The sequence below is a fragment of the Peromyscus californicus genome, unplaced genomic scaffold (genome assembly GCF_007827085.1).
Source record: "Peromyscus californicus insignis strain IS unplaced genomic scaffold, ASM782708v3 Scaffold_22__1_contigs__length_63687245, whole genome shotgun sequence".
In the NCBI taxonomy this organism is placed as follows: Eukaryota; Metazoa; Chordata; class Mammalia; order Rodentia; family Cricetidae; genus Peromyscus; species Peromyscus californicus.
Genome location: NW_026294525.1, coordinates 9,846,563 through 9,863,532, shown reverse-complemented (window position 1 = coordinate 9,863,532; position 16,970 = coordinate 9,846,563). Strand labels below are relative to the sequence as shown.

General features: G+C 44.4%; 2 protein-coding genes across 4 annotated transcripts in view; one reads left to right on the top strand and one right to left on the bottom strand.

Moving 5' to 3' along the window:
- The window catches only part of Serac1 (serine active site containing 1), a 48,117-nt gene extending 41,669 nt beyond the window's left edge, over positions 1-6,448 (bottom strand). Inside the window, 2 exon segments of the mRNA XM_052750899.1 lie at positions 834-925; positions 6,335-6,448. Coding sequence (XP_052606859.1) covers positions 834-924 — 91 coding nt within the window. The 5' untranslated portion in view covers position 925; positions 6,335-6,448.
- A 38-nt stretch (positions 6,449-6,486) lies between these two features.
- Positions 6,487-13,958, top strand: Gtf2h5 (general transcription factor IIH subunit 5). 3 transcript variants are annotated; one of them, XM_052750900.1, is made up of 3 exons: positions 6,487-6,604; positions 7,612-7,684; positions 13,202-13,958. In XM_052750900.1, exons 1-3 carry the CDS (start codon positions 6,508-6,510, stop codon positions 13,380-13,382), a joined length of 351 nt encoding a protein of 116 aa, XP_052606860.1. In that variant the 5' UTR covers positions 6,487-6,507; the 3' UTR covers positions 13,383-13,958. The 3 variants fall into 3 exon arrangements, with proteins under 3 accessions (XP_052606860.1, XP_052606861.1, XP_052606862.1); XM_052750901.1 differs by lacking the exon at positions 6,487-6,604 and adding an exon at positions 6,879-6,897; XM_052750902.1 differs by lacking the exon at positions 6,487-6,604 and adding an exon at positions 7,293-7,406.
- The last annotated feature ends 3,012 nt before the right edge of the window (positions 13,959-16,970 follow it).

Here is a 16,970-nt window from a genome sequence, read left to right as displayed (position 1 = left end):
GTTACCTCTACTCTGTACCATATGTCCAACCTCTTCAGGGTCTCCCCGGCATCTCCTGCACACCTAGATTCCTTTTCCTCTTCCTCCTTCTCCCCAGAAATGCCGCCTATCCTCTCCTGCCTAGCTACTGGCCATTCAACTCATTATTAAACCAATCAGAAGGTGCCATGGCAAAGACACATCTTCACAGTGTACTCCAACATTCTGCACTTGTTATACAAATAAAAGAATCAGGGCTCAGGGGAGGCATGTTATGTCATCCTTCTATTCAACAAACACTGTGGGAACACCTCCTGCATGACATAGGTGACAATAAGCAATGGGACAGAATAATGAAGACACTGCTCTCCGAGCTTAGTCCATGGGAGAAGCCAGACAATTAAACGAGTTCCACACTGATTCTACTAAACGGCAAACGGTGGCTCCACCCTGGCCTAAGGTGCCAGGCATCAATGTGGGGCAGACAGAGAAGACCCCACGCCTCCATAGGGCAAGGAGAAGGTCCTCCTTGCTCAGCACTGTACCCCCAGAACCTAGTCGAGGTACCTGGCTCTGCAAGGGCTTAGTATGCATGTGCTGAATGAGAACGCATGGCACTTAAGTTTGGAAAAGTGAGCAGGAATTGACAGGACAAACAAGGGGGGCTAAGAGTTCCTGAGAAGAAGGATCTTGTGTGGCTCTGGGCTCACAAATGTAGTGTGAACCATCAGTACAGAGGACATAGGCAAGTGAGATTCAGAATGGGCCGTTAGTGTTGTAATGAACTCCAGGAGAGTGGCCACAATCCCATCAATATGTCTACTAGAAAATGGTGTTCCTTGAACCGTACTCACGGATATTTCTCCAGGACGTGTGACGTTTTAAACGGGGAGCAGAGGTTCCTATTCTTCTGCAGCAGATGATACAATAGGCACCAAGGGGCATCCTGTGTAGGACAGAAATGTGACAAGGGTGACTGGGTATACACTTAAAACCCTTTTTTCTGCCGGGCGGTGGTGGCGCACGCCTTTAATCCCAGCACCCGGGCAGCAGAGCCAAGCAGATCTGAGTTCCAGGCCAGCCTGGTCTACAGAGCAAGATCCAGGACAGGCACCAAAACTACAGAGAGAAACCCTGTCTTGGCAAAACAAAAACAAAAACAAAAAACAAAGAAACAAAACCTTTTTTCTGACTCTAAGGACATATCACTATCACAAGAGACATCCGGTGCAGGAAAGTAATGTAACAAGAGTAATTTGGTATACACTTCAAACTCTTTCTTCTGACCCTAAGGACATGTCACTATCACAGTGGGTTGCCCGCAGTTAGATTACTCAAAACTAAGAAAAAACATCTCAACTAAGGGCTCCACCCCGGAAATTAAACCAGACTTTACTAGGATACAGTTTGCTGGCACTTTCATTATTCTTTGAGTTGTGTTCAATTCTGAGTCGTAATTAATGGGAAATCAGGAAAAATCAAGCTATTAAGCAGAACCCCAACATGGACATTTAATGTTTTTAAACATCCTTTAGAGATCACAAGCATATATAATGCATGTTTGCTCTTGATAAACGAAGGCCCAGCAGCCGTGGAGAGAAGCAGCAAATTCCCACTAAGGCAGCCAGCCGGCAAATGCCAGCCAACAGGCAGCACTAACCGCCAGGCAAGCGAGGCCACTCCGGTGTAACCAGCCCGACCGACCCTACGGATCTGCTGATGGCTGAGTCATAAATGGCAGTTTGGGCCATTAGGTCTCAGGATGGTATGTGATGTTGCAAGGAGCTAATGTACCATTTCTAAATATTCCTTTACATTTTATAATTTTTTTTTTTTAGACAGGGTCTCTCTACATAGCCCTGGATGTCCTGGAACTCACTATGTAGACCAGGCTAGCCTCCAACTCCAAGATCCACCTGCCTCTGCCTCCTGAGCACTTTTTGCAAATCTAAGTCTCTGTGTTGGAACTCTATTTCTAGCAGTTAGGGCTGCCTAGCCCTTGTGGTGGTATGTTTGACTCAGGGTTTATCATCTTTGATTAAGAGCTCATCTCTGTGGGCTGTTTCCTGTGAGAGTCCTGTGTCCTCTGATCTGTATGCAGTGTGAAATATCTCCACAAACTATCACAGACACTTACAACCGTCAGGCTCAAAAGCTGGACTTCAAGAGTTTTAATTTCCAAGTCTCTAGAGATGGTTCAGCCAGTAAAATGTTTGTAAGGAAAGAATGAGGACCTGAGTTTGGAGGTGTGTTACAAGCCTGGGCAGCAGCATGTGCCTAGGATCCCAGTGCTGTGGAAGCAACAGGAGGTTTCCTGGGACTTGCTGGCTGCCAGCAAGTCTAGCCAAATTGGTCAACTCCAGGTTTGGAGAGAAACCTTGTCTCAAAAACTAAGATGTCACCAAGGAGATCCTTCAGTGAAGAGAAAGTGCCTGCCACCAAGCCCAAGTGGATCCCCGGGATGCACACAGTGGAAAGAGAATGAACTGCATGTCATCAATCTTTACGCAGGTCCTGCAGCACACATACCCACCCCTCACACACAAATGATAAATAAAATAGTGATACAAATTTTCTTAAAATAAGGTGGAGGGTGATTAAAGTCACTTGACATTGACAGTCACACCCCTGCATGCACATAAGGTCCACTTATTTATGCTACTGGTAAAAACCAAGTTTCACACTGTTTCCTTGGTGTCATGGGAAGACATTTTTCAGCCTATTTCCTGGAATACAGTCCTTCAAGACTATCCCATCAAAGCTCAGCCAACCCATAAAGAGTGGGATTAATTCTCAAACAGTTTGGATTTCTCCGGATGTCCGTATTATTTCTAGCTTAATTCCACTGTGGTTAAGAGCAGGCTTCAATAAATTCAACCCTTTCCAATCTTGCCTGGGTCTATGCTAAAGCACGGAACGGGTTCTATTTTGACGACTGTCCCAGATGTACTTGGAAAGAACAGGCAGAGTGCTCTACAAATGTCTACTGGGGAAATTCATTTTTTACTTTTATTGGTTTTTTGAGACAGGGTTTCTCTGTGTAGCCTTGGCTGTCCTAGAACTTGCTGTGTAGACCAGGCTGGCCTCGAACTCAGAGAGATTTGCCTGCCTCTGCCTCCTGAGTGCTGGAATTAAAGGTGTGTGCCATCATTGCCAGGCTGGGGGAACTAGTTTTGAGTGCTTCTCCGGTTTCCTCTTACTGGTTTTGTCAACACGTTCTACTGAGAGTAGGGAAGAGGGGCCACTGCAGGGTTCCGAACTGACTCTGTCACGTGATGCTGTCAGTTATACAATGCCAAGTAATAGTATGCCAAATTTGTAGTTGTTTTAAAACAGATTTAAGCCAGGCATTGTGGCACACACCTTTAATCCCAGCACTCAGGAGGCAGAGGCAGGTGGATCTCTGTGAGTTCAAGGCCAGCCTGGGCTACATAGAGTTCCAGGCTAGCCAGGCAGGTCAGCATAGTGAGATGGGAAGAGGGGGAATGGAGACAGAGAAAGCCAATATGGAGCCTGCTAACACTAATCAGGGAAACTGGTACCTAAAGGGAATAAGAGAGGGTGATGAGGAGTAAATATGATCAAATACATTATTATATACCTGTATAAAACTAAGTAAGGATCATTTTTATGTTAAAAAATCTATTCAAAGTCTGTAAACCTAGTTCCGCTTTTGAAATGCCTTTTGCTATCTACATAAAATATAATCACAGGTTCCGGGCAATGTGGCATGTGCATTTGGGGGGGGGAGGGGCAGCAGCATTCTGCCTACCATAAGCTCCTCTGAGCATTGTGAAACAAGTTTTTGGAGACATGTTTTCATATTTATTCAATAAATGCCCCAGGATCGAGATTGCTGGGTCAGAAAACAATGTTCAATGTTTTTGAGCACATTTGCAACATTTTATATTGCACCCAACAAAGCAAAGGGTTCCAGCTGTCCAACATGCTTGCTGATGCTTGCTTGGTAGGCACACTACAGATCTCACTATCATTCACTATGAAATTTCCAGAAAACCATGCTGAGCATCTTTTCAAGTGCACGTTAGCCATTCATATATTCTTTTGTTGAATTATCTCTTCACGTCTTTTGCCTGCTTAAGTTGGCTATCAGTTCTTTATATATGCTGGAAGTAAGTCTTCTATCAAATGTATGTAGAGACACACTGCAACTATCCTCTCCAAGTCTGTGACTTGACTATTTCCTTAAAACCACATTTTGATGAGCATCTTTGATAGACTCTATCTTATCAATTTCTTCTCTTTTGTGGTTATTGAATTTTACATCCTGAAAAACCACTGTGTGCCTGTGGTGGTGCGCACCTTTAATCCTAGCACTCAGAAGCAGAGGCAGGGCAGTCTCTGTGAGTTTGAGGCCAACATGGTCTACAAAGCAAGTTCCAGGATAGCCAGAGCTGTTACACAGAGAAACCGTCTGTAAAAACAAAAACAAAAACAACCCCCCCTAAAAAACATTGCCTACATCATGTCATCTTTTCTTACAATTCTAAGACAGTTTTGTGATATATTTTATGTTTAAGTCTATGGTCCATTCCAAGTTAATTTTCTCAAGATTTAATTTATATGTATGAGGGCTTTGCCTACATGTGTGTACATGTACCACACGTGTGCAGTGACCTTGGAGGCCAGAAGAGGGAGTAATCAGATCCCCTGTAACTGAAACTATGGATGATTGTGAGCCAACATGTGGGTGGTGGGAAACAAAAATGGGTCGTTTGTAAGAGCAGCCAGTGATCTTAACTGCTGCCCAGTTAAATTTTTATGTATTTTGATGATAAGTGAACTGTTTTCTATATAGAGATCCAACAGTTCCAATAAAATGTTGAAACAATGTTCTTCTCACCAACGAAATAGCTCAGTGCCTTATTCAAAAGTTAACTAACTCTATGTAACATGGGCCTGTTTCTGGACTCCATCCCACCCTGCTGACCTATTTCTCTATCCCAATAAGCAGCACAGGAAGGTGCAAGCTTGGCTATGAACACCAAGTCTCGAAGCCAGGTCACATAAAGGCTCCAGCTTTGATCCTTTCATATCTTTGAGACAGGACCTTGCTATGTAGCCCAGGCTGGCTTCCAACTCAGGATTCTGCTGCCTCCGCGTCCAGGGAGACAGAATTCTAAGCTTCAGGCATCATGCCCAGCTTGCTCTTCCTTCTGAGGATGAGCTCCTTGAGATTCCTGCCACTTCTCCCTAACTTTAGAGTCACTGTGTTGCTATCTGTTTAAAAGAACTCTGGGAATTACCACTGCGGCAGAAAGAAAGTAAAGACACTTGGGAAGAGTAAACTTGGGGCGATTTTAAAAGAGTGGGTACAGCAGGAAAATGTTTGAGGGACCAGGGTTGCCAAGCCTGGTGAACTGAGGTCCATCTCATGGATCCACATGCTGGAAGAGAACCAACTCCTTCAAACTGTCCTCCGACCTCTCCACCTGTGCCCTCTGGCACATGCATGCCACCTCAACCTACACACATAAATAAACTCAATAAAAAATTTTAAAAACCAATTTGAGGAACGGAGAGAGGGAAATAAGTGGAAGGGCGGGCGAGCGAGCGAGCGAGCGAGCGAGGCTGGTTAGAGGGAGGAGACGTGTGTGAAGTAAAAGTCAGCATGAGTTTAAATGTGGGAATATAACGACCAAGAAGCTACAACAACCTCCTGCCTCAACTGCTGAGAACACAGCTCCATTAAGACTACAGATCAGGGGCTGGAGAGACGGCTAGGTGTTAAAACGACCCGGGTTCAATTCCCAGCACCCACATGGCAGCTAACAACTGTCTCTAACTCCAGGATCCGACACCCTCCCACAGACATACACCCTCACAGATAGATAGATATACATGCAGGCAAAATACCAAAGCAAATAAAATTTAAAAATTAATTAATTATTAAAAATAATAAAAAGCCTACAGATCAGAATTTGGGAATGGGATTAACTTCAGAACCTTCTGGAGGCCTTCACCTTAAAATGACGGTTACTGGGTTTAGAAACCTATCAGCTTTCCAACTAATCAGTCTCCGAGGTCAAAGACGTGCAAGATGTGGCCTGAAAGACGCAGGTGTGGCTCATGAGATTACAGAGCCCTGGAGGGTTCACCTGCACGCAGGTGCTGTCCTCCAAGCCTCAGGAGCAACCAGAGAAGCGCAGCGATCATTCATTCAAGAAAAGGGCCAGAATCAGGCCCTAAGGGCCGCGGCAGGTCACCGGGTCCCTCCGAGGCCGCGCGACCTCACGGGGAGCCGTGTCCGTGCAGGGCTACGGTCCTCCCCGCCCTCAGCTGCAGGGACGCCCTTGCCCGCCCACAAGCCCGCTCGCCCGCCCGCCCGTCCTACCTGCCAGCGCCTGGACTCCGCTCCCGGTGGACACAGCCGACTGCACAGCCCACCCTCCGCCGCCACTTGTGACCTGCGCCCTGGCCCGGCGGCTGTAGGCACGTGATCCCGCCCCCGAGCGCTTGGCCCCGCCCCCAGAGAATCGCCCCACCCACTAGAGTGTCGCGGGCGCGATGACGCGCGGCGCAGGCGCAGTGGGTCGGCGACGCCACGACGGTTCCTGGGCGTGTGGGCGGAGGAACCCTGCAGGCTCTGAGCGGCTTGGAAGAAGTAGGTTGCGTGGGGGCTCCTCGGAAAAAAGGAGGGGAGGAGGAGGAGGAAAGACACGGAGCCTCCCGGGCCTGTGGGCGGGTCGGAGTCCCGCACCCTTCCTGAGGCCTGTGATGTGGGGGCCGCGGGGCCGTCACGCATTGTGTCACGGTTTTCCTGCCTGGGTGTAGACACTAAAGGGATCTTTAGGTTGGCTCTCACTCAGGGACCTTCCGATGCAGATCTTTGGAGGATGCAGTTTATTGATCTGGAGATCAGGATGTTTGTAAATTAAAATTACCTACTTTGATGAGGTACTTGGTCTCATCGGTAAAATAAGGTGGTGGATCACTGTGATTTTTGAGGCCCTTTTCAGAACTACCATTTTGTAATTTCTGCCCTCCCCGGAATCTTGCCTTTATATCGTTCTCCTGGATATAAAAAGAAAACATTTGAGTAATGAACCTATATAATTTGTGTTGGGCTCCTGGATTTGGAATGGAGCTTTTTTGTTGTTCTGAGTCCCGGTCTCTATGTAGTCCTGGATGGTGGGGGGGGGGGGGGGGGGAGAGCGTGCACCACCCGCAACGGGCTTGGAGCTTACTTTTTAAGGATCAATTAGCCATGAGTAGAATTTGTTTTTGTTTTGTTTTAGGGGGACGGGGTCGAGACAGGATTTCTCTGTGTAGTTTTGGAGCCTGTCCTGGAACTCTCTCCATAGACCAGTCTAGCCTCGAACTCACAGAGATCCGCCTGCCTCTGCCTCCCAAGTGCTGGGATTAAAGGCATGCACCACCACCGCCCGGCTAGAATTTTTTTGCAAGTAAGATTTGTGCTTTATTAATATTCCAAGTAATCTGCTTTAGCATTGGTAAAAATGGGAATATCTGTTATGTCAATGTTAGCTTTTTAATACTGACATTTAATTTTTTATTTTATTTCAAATGTAAATCCCCAAAGTAGGTTGAAATTTTTGGATTTTATGTCACTTTATCCTTTTAAAATTAAATTAAATTTATTTATTTTAGCATTCTTGAGGTCATCTGCACCGTCTGCCTGGGAAAAGATGGTCAACGTCTTGAAAGGAGTGCTTATAGAATGGTTTGTAGTTTTAAAACTTCATGAGTTTTAAATTTACACATTGGATCTTGTTATGTATATATGCCGTTTCCAAAATTTTGTTTTGTTGATATAAATGAAATCAAGGCTTCAACTTGAATTTCTTATGAGTGGGACAGACTTTGTTGCTAAGTTTTCTCACTGATGTTACATTTTATTGTCTTTTAAATTAATGTAATTAGCATTATTTCCAACAGTTTTTGATCAGAGACATGTGTATTAGATTGGCCTTGATTAGAGAAACTTTATTCTCAGACCATCAGTACTTGCCTAGATTAAAGTTTAGAAGAATTCAGGAAGGTAGGGCAGGCTTTAGTCCCAGCTCTCAGGAAATAGAAGCAGGCCAATCTCTTAGGAGTTCAAGGCCAGCCTGGTCTACATAGTGAGTTTCAGGCCTGCCAAGGCTGTATAGTGAAACCTCTTTGAAAAGTAAAAAATATGGGCTGGGGATTTAGCTCAGTGGTAGAGTGCTTGCCTAGCAAGTGCAAGGCCCTGGGTTCGGTCCTCAGCTCTGAAAAAAAAAAAAGAAAAAGAAAAAAAACTTAGAAGAGTAAAAAATAAAATGATACAGGAACTTGATTAAGTCCTTGCCGCTACAGAATGTGCTCCTTGGAAAGAAATGAGAGCCAATTGGAGCAGGTTTTTTAAACTCCTTAGCATAGCTTCCAGAGGAGAAGCAAGAAGCCACAATAGTTTGTAGAGCTGAGTACCTCAAAGTAACCTAAACTACAGGCCTTTTGTCCCTTCCTGCTGAGGCTTGAACTCTGTCCATCTTTCCCTTGGCTGTTTGAAAGCCCTGCTCTCTGGACACGTGCTCCCTTTGTCGAAAATGCTGCTGTCTCTTTTTCTGTTTCCATATTGTGAGTCATTGTGTAGGTGGTGGTGCTTTTACTGTGAGGGCAAAACTGAGGGAGGAGCAAGGTCAAATCCCAGGAAACCTGCAGCATTTGGAGCAGCACTGGCCAGTAGAAATAAAGTTTAAGCGACATACATAGTCTTAAATTTTCTAGTAACTACATTAAAGTGAAGTGAAACGGGCGAAGTATTTAACCCAGATAGCCCAAGTCAGTCGTTATTTTTATTTTATGTGTATGAGTGATGCCTCTATCTGTGCCTGGTGCCTGAGGTGATCAGAAGAGGGCATTGGGTCTGGAGATAGAAACAGGTTGTAAGCCACCATATGGGTGCTGGGAACTGAACCTGGGTCCTCTGCAAGAGCAACAAGTGCTCTTAACCACAAAATCTTCTCTCCAGCCCCATGTATTAAGTCTTAAAGAATATCTTCAAAGTCCAGTATCTTTTATTTTTACAGCATATCAAATGCTCTTTAGTAACATGGGCTACCATAGAAATAGTGCAGATTTAGACTTTGGGAAGATGAGATTCTAAGATTCAGTTTAAAAAACCACCAACTGTTGAGGTAGGAGGGAATCTAGAACAGGAAAGAGTTCAGGAAGGTATTAGGGCTGAACCAGGAGGTGTCGGATGAGGTGAATACTGGGGGCATAGAGAGTTGTTTTCATGAAGTGGTGGATTACATACCACGTTGGGGTACAATCCCTCATCATCAGGGATAGGTTGCTCGACCCCACCCCTCCCACCCCACCCCCAGTGCACCCCTGAGACTGCAGAGCTTACTGTAACATTTTTTTTTCCTTCTCTGTGATTTGAAGAATTCTTAGCAATTGCAGAACCCAAGGCTTTGTGCATCCTTCACCATTGCTGCCATTAGCTGCACGCCAGCCCAAGAACCTACACCTGAAAATAAGGAAAGTGAGAACCATAGAAAAATAACTGGCTAACTGGAGGAGGGTGGTGTTTTGCATAGATTAAGCCAAGCAGCTTAATTATCATGTCAGAACAGGCCTGTTGGAGAAATCTGTCACATCACTAATTCTGTTTTCTCTGCAGATCAGATAAAGGGTTGTTCTAGCTTAGTGACTTGGAAACTAAGCATGAGCGATTGCATTTTATTTTTAGCCTGATCTGTGTAGGATCTTAATCCAAAACAGCAACCTCTTAAATCAAATCTTACGTGGCCCACAGTAAAGCAGTTAAGCCAGACTATTAATGGCGGCCATTTAGTTCTGCCTTTGATGAACTTAAATATCAAAGCGTCTGGTTGTATTAAGATTCCTTCCTCCCAGGGTTTATCTTAGAGCACGGTATAAGGCCAGGAGCCTGGAGGTACAGCTCAGCGAGCCAGCTTGTGCTTTATGTGATTCAGTCCTGAGCTCCCTCCCACCCTACCCCCTCAAAACAAAGAAAAACATCTCTTAAGGCTGAATTATTTAAATACTTGAAAATTTGTACTTTTATGGCAAGATGAGATTAGTGAAAGTATCTCTTTGGGGACCCGCCATCACCCCCAGGTTCACACCTAGCATTTTCTTAAATAGCCAACCAAGGCAGTTATGGAGACTGAAGCAGACATGCACCCAGCCTCTCGATGTTCAGTTCTAGGTGCTGAAATTGACCTCTGGTGTGCAGTTACCAGTAGGTTTGGCGCTGCCTCAGACAGTTTGTGAGGGAGGTGGAAACTGAGCTACTTGACTATACAATAAATAACGAACTGGAGGACTGTGTAGTGTGAAACGAGCCAACACTTACAGCCTGGCTTAGAAGCTTTTAGTGTACGTGAGGAGCAGTCTGTTCTTCTTTGACAGTATTTGACTTGTCAACCTTTACTTCCTTAGTAGGGCCACGTTTCCAAAGCAACCAGAACAGTGCCTACACATTTGTGACGAAAATGTAAACATCCATATATGTGTGTACTGAGCAGATCCTGTTAAGGGAAGTGAATCAGATTTTGTGACCTCAGCCTAAATCCCAAGATGTTCTCTTAGCCTTTCTGTCACTACAGGGAGAGACATAGATAGGAGGATTGAAGTGAGGCTTCCCATGTGTAAGCTAAGGCTGTTGTCACTTAGGGCTGTGTGTCTGCAGCTGTAAACCCTGGCTGGGATGTGAGGAGCTGTGGATCCCGCTACTTTCTTTCTCTTAAGAACTGACTGACATATTTATCCAGTGCCTGCAGTTTGCTGGACTCCAAACTGAAATCTCAGGTTGGGAAAACTTAAATTTAAAAAGTGGTTTTGGAAATGAAATGTTTTTGTGTCTGGTTAACTCTGTAACCCTGAATGTTCTGTCTCTGCCACGTCACCCCCACCATCACCACTCCCGCTGCCCTTACAGTCTGCTGTGATACCTCACTGTGTCTTTTATGCCTGCTTTTCCGCGTTGTTGGTACCCAGAAACCTTCAGCCTCTCCCGCGTCCCTCACATCTTGGACTCTGACTGGAGAGCCTGTTTTCATTCCCTCCTCACCAAGGGATAGAAATTTTCAAGAAATACATGCCAGTTGGCTAAGTGTTACTGCAAGGATGGCTTCCATTCACAAAGCCACACTTGTCGTTCTGCTAGGTGAAGGGTGCTGATACGGTTGGGCAGTAAAATTTTCTGTTTGTTTCACAGCTGACTGCATCATTTGAGCTCACCGTGGTACTCTCTGTGCTTTTCACAGTCCGGCTCTGTTTGTGGTGCTGGAGCTTGACCCTCCACACAGATGCTCTGCCACCGAGCAACACGCCCCAGTCCTCACACCGTACTTACAGTGCGCTGGGAGCAGTGTTTATCGATGACAGATTGATCATGTCTGCCCTTTACATTTCCAGGGCAGAGAATGTTTTTCCTATTTAATATTCCTGATCCCAGGATCTCAACCGAATATGGACATAATCACTGGGTTATGAGTCCTTATAAAGTTCCTTTGCTGGTAGGTTTCTCCCAGAGCCTTCCCTCTACTTAAAAAAAAAAAAAAAGCAGTCCTTTATTTGGATTAGAATATTCTTCCTCCCCCCACCTTTGGTTTTAGGTTTGGTTTTTTTCAAGACAGGGTTTCTCTGTGTAGTCCTGTCTGTCCTGGAACTCGCTCTGTAGACCAGGCTGTCCTGTAACTCAGAAACCCTCCTGCCTCTGCCTCCCACTGCTGGGACTGAAGGCTTGCACCACCACCACCCCACTACCCCTACCCCTGGCTTCAGATTACAATATTCCAAGCTTTCTACATTTCATAACAAATGTCCCTTAAACAATCTTTCCGAGACTTTCCGAGGCCAGTGCCCTCTGGGTCTCTGCAACAGTGAATCCAGACTGGGATGTGGGAAAGGCAGGAAGGCTTACAGTGAAGATATTACAAGATACAGCTGAGCTAGAGGGATAACATGCCATCGGCAAACGTTTTTAAAACATTGGCAGCATCGCCGGGCGGTGGTGGCGCACGCCTTTAATCCCAGCACTCGGGAGGCAGAGCCAGGCGGATCTCTGTGAGTTCGAGGCCAGCCTGGGCTACCAAGTAAGTCCCAGGAAAGGCGCAAAGCTACACAGAGAAACCCTGTCTCGAAAAACAAAAACAAAAACAAAAAAAACATTGGCAGCATGGTTCAGCCCTGAGGGGAGTGCCACAGCACTCCTTGGGTCCAGTGGTTTAGCTCTTCACTGAATTATGTAAATTCATTTCATTTAGAAAAATGTAGAGATACTAGGTGTTATAACCATTTAGCCAGTGCTGTTTTTAACACCTCTTAGAAGGGAATTATTGAGAGTAATTGGCGTCAGCTGTGAATGCATTGAGCTTACACAATAGCAAAATACTACACTTCACTTAGATGTCAATTTTATTATTTTTATGACCTCCCATTTATGCTTATTACTGTATTACATTTAGAACTGATTGAGTTTACAAACCAACTATTCATCCCACTGTGAGAAGCACATTCCTCAAGAAAACAGTGTGTGGTTTTCATAGGCTGTTTTGAGATCCTTGTAGAACCAAAGACAGTCGAGGACAGAAGGGCTTGGAGAGTGAAGTGCGGCCAAGGTCACCACGAGTCCCTGTGGTGCCGTGTTTGCTGGGAAAGGAGGAAGCAGCTTGGTTCTAGGGCACCATACTACACTAAGGATCTTTGCCAGCCCCCTCTCCCTCCCACCCTCTGCTCCTTCCTCCCTTACCCCATTTATATAGGCAGAGGACAAGTGAGTCTGAGAAGCAAGGCCTCTGACTTCCTGTCCTGTGGGCGGGCCCTTTCTCTGTCCATCAACCATCTGGAAGAAGCCTGTTCCACTGGCTTTGTCCCCGCCATGGGCTCCTAGAACTGCCTCTCCTGCCCTTTTTGTTTCTCCCTGTGCTGTCCGTGAGTCTGGACATTGCTTTTTCAGTCAGTTAAGGGAGCTGTAGTTCCAGGCCCCGTTAAACTGCAGAGGGATAGCCATGGTTTCTCTTCTTGTGCCTTTCTCTTACAGTTGTCCTAACTCGACTTCTAACGTGAAGTCATGGCTACAAATCATTAATACTTTAAGCTGAGAGAAAATGAGACATCGGATAATAGTTCCGAACTTTAAAAATCATCTTAAAAATTCATCGTGTACAAGTGTGATTGCTCCAGTCTTGGTGGTGTGGGTGACCACAGGACGTCCTATAATCTGTGTTTGTCTCTGCAGTGACCCTGCCATGAAGCAGTTCTTGCTGTACTTGGATGAGTCCAATGCCTTGGGGAAGAAGTTCATCATTCAAGACATTGATGACACACATGTCTTTGTCATTGCGGAGCTGGTTAATGTCCTCCAGGAGCGAGTGGGGGAACTGATGGACCAGAATGCCTTTTCTCTCACCCAGAAGTGAAAATGCCAGATGTTGAGCACTTGGGAACTACAAACCACAGATGTGAAAGAGGCCCATACAATGTCTCATACAATATTTAGACTTTTTATGAGCATTTTGTGGGGAAGGGTGCAGGCTCATTTATTCAGATGGAAGCCCCCAACTGATTTTGTTGGACCATTAAAAAAATGTTTTTAAGGAAGAACTAACAATTGGCTTCAATTTGGCTTTATTATTATTTATAATAATCATGGTTGTGCTGGTAAGGTGGTTCGGTTGGTAAAGGCCCTTGCCGCCAAGCTTGACAGCCTGAATTTGATCCAGGGACCACACATTGGAAGGGAAGAACTCTCGTGGTTGTCTCCTGACCTCCGTGTGTGTACCTCCCTCCCACACAAATAAGTAAACGTAATCAAAAAAATCAAATCATAAATGTTTTCCTACCTTTTTTTTTTTAAACACCACTTAAATACACCAGAAAAATAGTAGAGTTTGGTTAAATTATTGTAACTGGGGTGTTATTAATTTTGCCTGTGCCTGTTAAGTATGCATTTTGTGCTGCAGAGTTAGAAATAACAAGTGGAAAAGATAAACTCAGCTTTGTGTCTCTAGTTTTCTCTTTTTCACACTGTGTTGATAACGTTTTCCTCCCAAGTGTGCCCATGCAGAACAAGATGCAGCAGAAGTATGTGTCTGTACATCTAACAACTGGGAAGATACCTGCATTTATGCTTAATATTTGGAGAGGAGGGCTGGAAGACTTGCATGTGGTTGAACTCTTAGGTCATCTGAAACTATGGGAAATATATATATATATATGTATATATATATATGCAAAATACATATTATAGTGGGTCAAACAAAAGAAATGCAGCGAGGTCAGCATTAATGGGGATGTGGGAGCTCACAAAGGTTTCCTAGTGAGAACTGAGCTTGCTTTACACAGCAGGGCTTCATTAGGGGATGGCTTGACCATGTGCATGGTCACCAGGTGTTTGGGATGGTCTGCACTTGGTTGTGTTGGGGAGAGGTCTTTTGCTCCACCCCTTTATTGGTTGAAATATTAAGGCAACTCCTCGTAGTTAAAAGGGAGGTTTATTTTGTGGGGGGATAAGTTTACAGGGTCTGGGAAAGGTGAAGCGCAATCCAGCAGTGTTCTCTGGAGAACTCTGCTCAGTCTACCTCCAGAGTCCAGGATCCAGGAACCAAGAGAGCCAACACACCTGGATCTCAGGTCTTTAGGGGTCCTCTCTTGGCTCCACCTTGTAGGCGTGACAGTTACTGAAGCCTCAATGGGAGTAGTACTTCCCAGTCAAAGCTTGAACAGCTACCCACTACACCCCTTGGCATTCCTTTAAAAGCCCTTTAGTAGAGACCGAAGGGGCTGGTGGATTTTGACCCAGGCCCTCCCAAGGCTGTCCTATGTTTCTAACTGTCTCTCTCCTCTATATTTCTATCTACATATTCCTCATTTCTCCCTGCTCAAGAGTACCCTGGGGGGGGGGGGAAGTGGGGACTGGCCCCCCACATGGGGGTAAATGTTATATTTTTATCCATATGCTCTAAATCCAGCTAAATCAAATATTACTCTTTTTATGCTGTTTTGCAATCTGCGTAAATGTACTTTTCAGAATAATGGAATTCAAAGCATAAAACAAAATACAGAGATGGGCATGGTGGTACACACTGTTAATCCCAGCATTCAGGAGGCAGAGGCAGATAGATCCTCTGAGTTTGAGACCGGCCTGGTCTACATAGAGAGTTCCAGGCTAGTCAGGGCTACATAGTGAGACCCTGTCCCAAAAAACAAAAACAATCCACATAATTTCATAGGCGGTTACATTAAAAATTGATGCCTTTAATCCCAGCACTCAGGAGGCAGAGGCAGGCAAATTTCTGAGTTCAAGGCCAGCCTGGTCTACAGAATGAATTCCAGGACAGCCAGGGCTACACTATCTTGAATTCAACAAAGATTCACTTCCAAGGTGTTGAGAAATTAGGTTTACTTGTGTCCCTATTAGACTTTTTTTTTTTTTTTTTTTTTTTTTTTTTTTTTTGAGATAGGCAGGAGTAGAGAAACAGCCTTTTAGGAAACAGTATTAGGTTGAAATAGACCGCATGTGCTTCTAACGCTAATTGGCAAGAGACACGCTAATGGAGATTTGCATTCCTTAGGGAAGATGGTGCCTTTTGTTTCATGGTAGGAATTTTCCCAGAGGTTTGCATCCTTTAGGAAGATCATCATGCCTTTTGGTTCATGGTGGGAATTTTACAACAGAAAAAAGAACTTTGGTGATGTTATGTACATTGATATCAAACCTGGTTTCTTTCTGTTTTGGTTGAAAGCAGCTATTCCTTTTCTGTTAATGTGCACATGTGTTAAGAATCTGCAGGTTGCCACAACTCACTGTGTGTATCAAAATTCTCATCCGTGTACTTTTTTATTCTTGCATTGTAATGTGAACTTTCTGATGGATTGTTAACTAATATGCTTGATACTAAAGTTTGTTAAATAGAAGGTAGAATTTTATAGAATTTAGGGCTGTATTGGAACATTATTGGATTTTGTATTTCATTCATTCCTAAATCATTTCAGTTTTTAATATGCCTCAAGTGTTTATCACCAATACCACTTATATTAAAGCAGAAAACTTAGGATCTTAGACTCAGAAGGGGGTTGAGAAAATGAGTGAACAAGGACAGCTAAAGGTGTTGATTGAAAGAAGAATGTCTCACTAGTTATTAAAAAGTGTGTGGGCAAATGCAAGAGCTGTTTCTCTGGACACCTTTGTCTGGGCTCTGATTCTTGGAATCTGGTTGACATTATTTGATTTGATGTACTTTAGACATCCATGATGAGAAATACCAGCTGCTTACCACTGGAGAAGTTGACTGCTGTCTTTACTTTCAACCAAGTCCCAAATATGAGGAGACAGTAGTGATATAAAGGTGTCTGTCCGTCAATTCTTCCCTTCCTCCCTCCCTCCCTCCTTTCTTCCTTTCTTTCTTCCTCAAGATGAGGTCTCACTATGTAGCCCAGGTTGTCCTGGAACTCAGAGATCTGTCTTCCTCTGCCTTGCTAGTACTGAGGTTAAAGGTGTGTGCCCCCACACTGGGCCCTAGTTTATATTTGATAATAGGTTGTTTTGTTTAAGTACTGTAGTAAGTCAAAACCTTTGAGCCCATGTTTCCTCATGTGGTTAGTATAGTTATCTTCAAATTCAGGGGCTCCTGATTATATCTTAGAGTTGATAGAAACGTGTACATTGAGAAATCAATTTTAGTGAACAGTAGCAGCATTACTGATTACAGCTAACAAAGACTGTCCTTAATTTCTGATACATTATAGGTGATAGCCAGAATTACTGAGAGTTGAGGATATACTTCCATGGTAGGGCCTCTGTCTAGTATACATGTCGTCTTGGGATTAATCCCCAACACCACCAAAGTTTAATAATTTTATTATTAACAATAGGTTGTAATGGGTAGTTTGCTATAATTTTGTTTTTTCTCTGAGAAGGTGGAGAATAGACACGCTGCACTTTGTAGATAGTTATTAAACCTACTTAAAAGGAAGGGCTGACCCCTCCTCAGTTCTTCACTGTTAAC